Consider the following 9800-nt stretch of genomic DNA (forward strand, 5'->3'; position numbering starts at 1 on the left):
TGACCAATTGTTACATCCTTCTACGTTGTCTAGGAGCAATCCTCAGTCACCTTATGGGATTCAAACTTTCGAAACAGCGCAGGCCAATCAGATGTACAATGGCAAGCATGTTTGACTAGCTATTTGAAACCAGACAGCGATAATTAATCAATTTATTATAAAACATTTTTTACTTGAAGTTGTTATTACATCATTAGTCTTGGTGTAAGAACATTTTTTTTTTCAAATACACATCTAACTCCATCCATACTGCCCGTTGACATAAAGGACCCAAAAGGACTAGAAGTTGAAGATTGAAGATAAAATTGCGCAAAATGAAACTCAAATAAAACCTTTTTTCCGTCCTTCAAGTTTTGCTCTCATCTGTGATAATCTTGATGGGCGATTGGAAGATTTTTGTCGGCCACTCTGTCCATTTTTAGACTTGTTTCTTCGATGATGTGCAGGAGGAGAATCGAATCCACTCGTACTTTCTTCACTCTCAGATTCCGTCAATGTAGCAGTATAATCACTTGCTCTATATATGAATTTGATATAAAAAATGATTTAATTCAAATAAGCATCAACAGAAAAAGTACTCATTACGCAATTTCACAATAGTTTAATCTGCGCTGAGTCAGGTTCAAACCCCATGCCTACCACCTGTCACCCAGGAAATAATTGAACTGGGTAAGCAATGCCGAATCAAAAAACCCTGAATGTTTGAAAATAATAGCTTCTTGTACACTAGCGGCTGCCGTTACAGAGCCTTATTCAGAGCATAGTTGTGACAAGAATTAGGATTTTATACTGATTCAAATTAAAATATTCAAAATAAAAACACAGTTATAATTGACATTGGGGTTCAACATCTCAACTCTCAAGAAGGATATGTGAAAGTTTGTACTGGTTTAGTATGATCAAAAATTTCCAGCCTGAAAAAATAATTTGCAATCTAAATCAGTGTTTTCCAAGATATGGATAGCGACCTGAAAATTGTTTTTAGTCTGTGTTTCTTCAACAAAAACCTAAAAAGTATTGATTTTATTTATTAGTAAATTTTACTGTTTAATTTGTAATTGGTATGGAAGTGTAGCTCAATAATAATTGTATATGTGGGATTCAAAATTGTGTTTTCAAAAAATCGCTGATGGCAAACAAATAATACTGCTGAAATAAATGTTATGTTTTTTGTATTAGTAATTTAATTTTGTACCCAAGGAAGCCCTACATTCCATTTAGTATTTGCGCATATCCTGGGTTGCCAGATTTTCTGAAATTTATTTTTCTCATAATTTGGGTCGCTTGATAAAAAGGTTGTGAACCATTGATCTAAATCATTGCTCTTTAACCAGGGTTGTTAATAAGTTTAGAATATTTTTATTTAGTCGAATTGTCCAACTCTTCAGATACCGAAGTCGTGTCGTCATAAACGAAATTTTGAATACTTCAGACTCAGTAACCGAAATCAAAATTCCTGAAGAAAACTACGAAAGTACTGTTTTGACTGAACATTCTCAACAGATAATGATTAGCTAAATAAGTCTTGCACACTCCCACAAAATTTTCATAATCAAAATTGGATTTTCGAGAAAGTCAATAGCCAGAGTTAATATTTGTCGACCAGAAGTCCAGAGTCAGAGTTGTTTTTTAAATGGGCAAGTTTCAAAGTTTCGTGTAAATTATCTCGGCCTCTACAGCCCTCATGAGTCGGGCAAGATAAATTTATTAATTATCATACTTATTTTCTTACCCATGTTTCATTCCCTTTTTATTTTCTTTTTTTCTTTTTCTATTACCATCAGAATCATCAGATTCCTAAATAAATATTAACAATGAAGTGTTTCAAATCTTCGTTTTAATAAAGCTAGTAGGCTATAACATTATGTTAAAGATTTCCGATTCATTATGGCCCAAGAAAGGTTCATAAAACTATAATTGAAAAATTTGAAAAGTCAAGGTGTTAGTAAAGCGGTATCAATTAAGCGGAGACATTAATTAGTGTAGACTTTGATAAGGTTCAAAAACTAAAGTTTCTCCATAATTAGAATAAGATTTTCATATTTATTCCAGGAGAGACGGAAGTCGAAAAGATGATTTATTCATATGGCGTATCATGGCTTCTCGTCCGAATTACCAGTCCATGTCAAATATATGTTTTAGATGTTTAGATGAACAAGGAGTCTAGCAATCTCCGTGCACATATTTATCCCCCACAGGATTCGAGCCCACACAAGCTAATCAGTGTTACGAATATGATGGCAAGCGTAGTCTTGATGCTTAGCACGATGTGCCAAACTTTCAGGCCTTACCTTAAAAGGTATGTTGACAAGTTGTTTACTTCATTAAGCTCAGGCGTCAAAAATTATGATCGCAGGTTTCATAATACAGTAATTCACTTAATACTAATTTCCAATTACCTGAAGCACTGTCAGCCTCTGGGGTTCTTTTCTAGCACGAGATGATCGTCTCACTCCATAGATTTGTGGATTAGACTCCCATAACTGAAATCAAATTTTTTATCACATAGTAATGAAGTAATGCTTTCCAATGCCATGCTGGCTAAAATTTAAAATATTGCCACTTGCCACATGAAAAGCATAGAATATTTATCCTGAACAATATTAAAATCATAACACCGCAATGGTGTGATTTTGCTACTATTTTTTACTGTGTCACAAAGTATGAAATTAATTCAAAACGATTTGATAAAGTTTCCTCTTCAATAATGAAACTCTGTTCGATTGGCTTCCCGCACCGTCCCTGATTAAGCTATACATTCTCACCGTTCTCAGATCTTCTTTGATGTGCTTCCGCGGAAAACCGCCTTTGCTTTCACCTTCAGACTCAGAATTGGATGAAGATTTGTCTATAAAATATTGCAAATAATATGTTAGTGAGTATATATATTTCCTTACAGATTTATGGATTTCCCAACTAGAAGGAATCGAAACTGTGAAATTTTCTTTTCAAATCCATTTAGATTTTCAGTTCAAGTATGTATAAATAAAATTATTCCGAGGGTAAAAGGATATTGTGTAATAAACTTCAGGTCCTCCCTCCTCTATTTGCAACTTCGGTTTCATATGCGGCCACAAAAAAGATTGACAGAGATATATTAAAGTGAAATAAAAATAATATACCGGTAATCTATTTCCAGCGTTTCAGTCTCATTAAACTATATCTTGTTTTGTTTTGCTGAAAGAGTTGAAAAAACTGACATTTTGAAAAAACCAAGTTTCTAAGAATCATACCTTTTTTGATTTTTCAAGAAAAATGATATGCCACACTGAAAAATTAAAATATTAGGTTTGGCAAATGCCGATAACACAAAAATTCGTACTATCATCAACAGACAAGTCTTCAGATCCTGATGTGTTGGTGGCATTTTTGCTAATGTCATTTGATGTATTTTGAGAGTTGGCATTCCCTTCTTCAATATTTTTCTCAGTTATTGATCTCTTTGGCAACATCCATGATTGTTGCAAATCTTGTTTTGAATCTTCATCCATCTGAATAAAAAAGTAGCAAAATCAATTAACACATGATACTTCCTATATCTCAAACACCCAAAACCATGAATATAAATATATTTTATTCAAGATTATATATAGAAATGGTTATGTTTAGGAATTCAAGAGATTTAAATAACATGCTAATACGTGTGTCCCAACTGAAAAAAACATTCCCAAATAAAACTATATTGAGATAACTCCATGTAAGCATGTTCATGAATAGCCATGTTTAATGAGTGGAACAGGAAAATTTGGAATGGAGTACTTTCAAATAATAATGTGACACTGCACTTGGGTAAAATTATTATGGAATATTATTATTAGTCGAATTGTATAATTCAATAGTCTGAAATAATATTTTCACATATGAAATATTACATGTATTCCATATTCGTTCACTGTCAACAGAGAAATTGAAATAAATTATTGTAAATCAATAACCAAAAATTGGTAATTGAGAATATATATCGTGTTCCTATGCTCCTGCTCCTATGCTCATGTACATGCATACAATAGTTAAGTTAAATTTTTCTTTTAAGTAAGGTGAAGTCTAATTTTTTCTGATCATCAGACGACAAATACTTTAAATGACTATTTATTACTTGAGAGACTAAAATTATTCTCAAAATAAAAAAATACTATAACAAATATAACCAACTTTATATTAATTCCAATATTTTCAGTTTGTTATGGACATCCTGATACATCTTTATTCAGTATATTATTGTATGATATGTATCTATATATAGGATATGTATCAGTCATATCTCCCAATAACTATGCAATGATACCTTTCCATCACTATCATCACTACTACTATCATCTGATCCTGATGTATCTCCAACATTATCTTCATCATCATCAGACGAGCTGGAGCTAAAATATGACAGAGTATGAGTTCCAAATTAAATATTTGTAGTGGATTATATACTGGCATGTGTAAAAACACTTTAACATATGATATCTTATGTTTGTATCTGATAAAATCTTTTTGAATTAGATTTGGAGTTGATTGCACTACCATTTTTACAGTAGAATTTTCATCAACTTAAAAAATGACTGACTAAATATTCAGTTTAAATAGAATATAATTAGTAATAGGTTCATGTCTACGAAATGAATGAAGTATGAGTGACAGTATAGAAGTTATTATGCTGTAGATTGTGTTGATGTGGGTAGTGTAGTATAGTATATTGAACAGCTAGTCTGTTTCTATCAAAGTACAGAAATGCTGCATTTCATTCTTCTTGTTGTATTTTTTACTTCAAAACAGTAGATTCTGAGATTATTCAGAAGTATTACCCGCTTGCGGAAGATGAGCTGAAATCTGACATTGAGTATAGATGCTGCGACTATCAAACTATTCAAGAGTCTGTGACATCAAATAAATCTATCGATGAAGATCTTAAGCCAAGTCCAAAATCTAAGTCAGTTTTGGAATTCTTTTTACATAGTTTTTATTTCCACTTCCAATTTTCTGAAAAGATTAGAATGCAGGAAAGATTAAGTTGTCTGTTATCTATATATACTGAAATTAAATAGAAAAACTCTCAACTGTATTATCCAATATGCTGCAACGTTTGGCAATTGCAGCAAATGCAATTTTGCAGCATGTTTGCAACATCTGCAATTCATTTTTCAGCTAATTTTTGAAAATAATTTCAATCAAGTAGCAAAAATCAAGTTTGGTTTGTATTTTGAACACCTCACATAAATTAGAAAAAAATCCGAGTTAGTTTTCCGTTGATTTCAACTGAGATCGTTCCTCAACATTGTTTGACCACTTCCATCAACATATTACACAGAAAAATGTCTTTATTTTTACATTTTATGTTCAACTTTTCAAGCACAAAAAATGGGTGTGGCCGAGTAAATTTGTAATGGTTGTGAATTTACAAATAAAAATGAACAAATGAGCAAGTTTCGTCAAAAATAGAATTGATTATGATGTTTTTTCACCATTATTAATGCAAAATACCGCCATATTCATGGCACCAAGTCCCAAATTTCATTCTGATATAACACTTCGATTCTCTCCCAAAAATGACAAATACACAACAACAAACGCAAATCTACGAGATTGATAAACTTGACCACCTTTTTGCCTGTAACTGCAATATATATCTATTTCACCAATTAATACGTAAGCACGCTCTGCCTGTCCAACAGGCCAGCTGAATCTGAAAAGGAACACGACCCGAAGATTTTGCTCAAAGGTAATGAGCATTATGGGTAATGACGTAAGGGACGTTCCGTAATTGTATTTCGACTCCGCAATCATCATGATAGTAGAATTGAATGATATAACAAAAACCGAGGTAATAGAGATTTAGATGTCACTCCGACGACCCCCACTTTCTTGTTTATCACTGATGTAATATAGAATTAAATAAGATAGTCAGATAAGTTAACAGACGTAACTAAGTTTTGACACTTGCTCAGCCATTGCTTCACAAGTACGAGCTTTTATAGCCTGCACAGAACCATATTGTTTTGTAGTTTTCCATCTTATTTGAGAGATTTTTTCTATATTTCTGTGCTTTAGACGTGAATCATTGAACTCAGAGGCTATTTTTCTTTCCAGTTTCACTGCAGTAATTAAAATGCGCTATTGAAAATGGTAGGGCGTTCTGGCCAAAATCAGTTCTCGGTATTTCGTTGTGTGGCGACCCTTGTTTTATCTGTTAAAAGTAAATGATGTTATGTGATATTGTTTCCATATTTGGTATTTTGGCACTGAAAACACTGGGGGCGTTGTGACACTGTCGATCTGTTCTTCTAGGTGTGGCTGTTAGCGTGTGCTGTGGTTGGTTTTCGGTTGGATTCTGGTCATGAGTGTCTGTGGGAGTGCCTCTGATCTCCGATGGGTTATCAGGTATGTTTGTTTGTGGTTTTGTGACTGCGGGATGAGGATTTGTTGAATGTTTTTATGCTAGAGAGTAGGCTAATATTATTGTTTCAGTACAGTGTCATTGCAGTTATTTTAGCGATGTATTTTTGATTGTTGTCGGGGAATTAGGTATCATCAGTACTGTTCAAAGTGTTTGTTTTTGTTGTGTATATTCTCTTTTCCTGCATTGTGCTGCCTGGTACTTGTCGCTTTATTGTATGCTTGTCTGTTTGTTTGGAGTATTTGGTTGTGTTGAGATTGTTAATTAATAAATAAAATAGTATAAATTGAAGTGAATAATGAGAGGAAACTTGACGTCAGATCATATTGAAAGATATTCTGAACTTGGATAATTATTTCATAGACTGTCGGTACGCTACAGTTGGAACAATGAGAATATATTACATATACTCAATGGTTGAAATGAACTTGTTGAATTACAGGTCAAAGGAATGGGGTTCTCTTCATATCCATCACTTCACGGAGCTATAGTAATTCCTGATAGGCCTACTTAAGTGAATGGTTTAATAACGCATTGTTTGAATTATACGTGAATTATAAACATCTAAAGAATATATAGAACGAATACGTTGATTCAAATAGTATGATATTATATAATATACCGTAAGTTTGCAATCCATTACTGAAGTTTATGAGAGTAATTCTGAACGTATGCAGAACAAAATTGCAGCAAATATAAACACCATATTTCTTATAACTCATTCTATCTGTTTAGCATTTGAAAACAAAATGAAAATTTCATTGTCATACCTCATTTAAATCAAAAATACTTTAATTATGAATCTGATTACAAAACATATTGACTGTTAACGCCATTATATATTGTTTGTTAGTCTTTATTTGCCTTTTTTAGATGGGCCTTAAGTTTTCCTCTTCTTTTGACCAATATCATCATTTTCATATAGGATAGGATTTACATATTTATCCCGGGAGAAAAGAAAGTCGATAAGACGGTGTGGCTCATCGTGCTAAGCGTTAGGAATACGCTCGCCACCGCACCTCTGATTACCTCTGGCAGTCCATTTATTACTCATTTGCGATTCATTTCACTAATTCCGTAAAAGAGGGAAAGAGACTACTATATTGTTATGTCATAATTATTATATGTTTAATTAATACGTCAATTAAGCATCTAATGTTAGCTGTACTGTCATTAAATTATTCAAAATGCTGAAATATTGCACGTTTTCTCGTGATTTGAATATTACCAAGCCTCAAAATCAAACCAAGATTTGTACAATCCGCACTGCCCCGGTTTTTCGTTACATGTAGGTATGATAAGCCTACGTATATTCAAACTCTATCAAGTGTATTGAAGTGTCAGAAACTTTACAATCACCTCAGTCCTTCAGCAACTTTCATTTGTTTATATCATAAGAATGCGCGGCGATCTCGGAGCACCATTTTACAGCAACCCCAAAACAAAGAACCCAATATTAATTTATTGCATACACCTATACATTGTACGGTAATAAAACTATAGGCGTTGGCTATATAGCAACCAATCTCCGACTTTATTTATGATTTTTGAAGAATGTAAATCAGCAAAAAGGTAAACGTGAGCAAACAAGTGAAATCCAGCATGTCCCTCGAAACACGCTACTTTTGACAAATTTTCTGCAGATCGATAAACATTGAGGCATTTTTTATAGATTTCATTTGACAATTTTTAGTTTAGTCTAACTAATTTACCTAAAAAAAGGATGCAAATGGACCTTTCCCCGACCCTTGACCCCCCAAAAATCTTCCTATACTTCACCATTGCAAAATTTTCGGGGCTTATTTTAAAAATGGTTTCGCGAGTTGGTGCCTGTAAAATGGGGTATTTGTTTCAAACCATCATTATGGTTATCCGCATACCACAATATGTTTTTTAAAAGTTCCGGTAAATAATTTTAGCCTAGTCTATCACAGCTATTTCTACACTAATTCTTGATTACTACCATTAAATTAAAAATCCTAAGAAGACAGAGTGATCATTGAATTATCTGATATTTATTTAAATTTTTGAAACACAACTGAAAACTAACGAATAGAGTTCAAAAACGCGAAAACAAGGTAATGTTTACGACCACGCCTGAAAATCTGAGTGAGAAAAGTGGGCTACAATTGATTACTACAATTGAATTAAAAATCCTAAGAAGACAGAGTGATCATTGAATTATCTGATATTTATTTGAATTTTTGAAACACAACTGAAAACTAACGAATAGAGTTCAAAAACGCAAAACAAGGTAATGTTTACGACCACGCCTGAAAATCTAAGTGAAAAAAGTGTCTGAGCGGATGTGAAAAGGGGGCATTGTTACGTCACTTTTTGCATCTTGCTGATTGGCCAGTGTCACGAAGTAAACTCGGAGAGAGTTCCATAAGGTGAACAAACTACTGATTATTACAGCAAGTGAAATACGGTCTAGAGCAGGGGTTCCCAAACCGCGGGCCAAATCCGGCCCGCATAACGATTTAAAATGGCCCGCCGAGCTTGAGTGAAATAGTGTGGAAGTTAGTGCAACAGATTTTGTTTCACCTTTTTGCATTCTAGATAGCGCCAAGTGTTATGCCATTATCACACTTTAAGCACGTGTTTTTATCGTAACAATTCAATTAAAGCGTTATCTCAGTTATTCGTACCGGTATTATGATTACATAGGGCAGTAATTTAGTTATAAACCATGAAAGCTTAGACATGCCACGCACTTTCGGGCGCTACACTCTTCCGGCCCGCGAACATCCCTCCGCTTCAAATTTTGGCCCACGGTCAATTAAGTTTGGGAACCCCTGGTCTAGAGAATGCAAGTAGACTTAATATTCATATACCGTGTTTCGCCGAAAATTAGACCTAGTCTGAAGTTATAAATGATTTTAATATAAGTCCTCCCCTCAAAAAAGGACCTGGTAGTTTTTTTTTTAAGTAAATGGACATCAGTTTACGTGTTTTCTCCACTTTGTATTTTTTCTTTTAAGAAATGAAAATAAAAGACAACCCCCCAACATAACCTTCGAAGAAAATTGAAATAATATACCCTGTCTTATTTTATGGGAAACACGGCAGTTACTTAAGGTTTTATTTGATCTTTCGATTCTATAATCAGTTTTTACTCATTTGTTTTTATCAATTATTTGATTGTCTGTTATGCAAAATAAAGTTATACTTATACTAGTTGTCAATGTTTTCCAAAGCTTTTTTTGAGGTGGAAGGTCAGGGAAAACATATACAGTATACGGTATTTTATATTATCGGTACTGTGATATAAAGTTACAGGAAGCGAAAATTATGACGTAGGTAAATATAATAGTGCCAAGTCATTGTCAAGAGAATATTGTATCGTGATAATCGATATTCGTTTTGGCCAGGCAGCACTAACTAGTACGGTAGCTTCGTTGTCAATCGATTC

General features: G+C 33.4%; 1 protein-coding gene across 3 annotated transcripts in view; it reads right to left on the reverse strand.

The window, feature by feature from the left end:
- LOC120342140 (chromodomain-helicase-DNA-binding protein 1-like) overlaps nt 1-4970 on the reverse strand; it is a 30007-nt gene extending 25037 nt beyond the window's left edge. For all 3 annotated transcript variants that reach the window (XM_078110637.1, XM_078110636.1, XM_078110638.1), the window contains exons 1-7: nt 4797-4970; nt 4286-4370; nt 3323-3491; nt 2766-2848; nt 2400-2483; nt 1733-1797; nt 333-517 (exon numbers count right to left, since the gene is read on the reverse strand). In XM_078110637.1, the coding sequence (XP_077966763.1) occupies nt 333-517; nt 1733-1797; nt 2400-2483; nt 2766-2848; nt 3323-3491; nt 4286-4370; nt 4797-4828 (703 nt within the window). In that variant the 5' untranslated portion in view covers nt 4829-4970. The remainder of the gene's footprint in view (nt 1-332; nt 518-1732; nt 1798-2399; nt 2484-2765; nt 2849-3322; nt 3492-4285; nt 4371-4796) is intronic.
- Between the last annotated feature and the right edge of the window lie 4830 nt (nt 4971-9800).

This window comes from Styela clava, chromosome 3 (assembly GCF_964204865.1).
Source record: "Styela clava chromosome 3, kaStyClav1.hap1.2, whole genome shotgun sequence".
NCBI classification, from domain to species: domain Eukaryota; kingdom Metazoa; phylum Chordata; class Ascidiacea; order Stolidobranchia; family Styelidae; genus Styela; species Styela clava.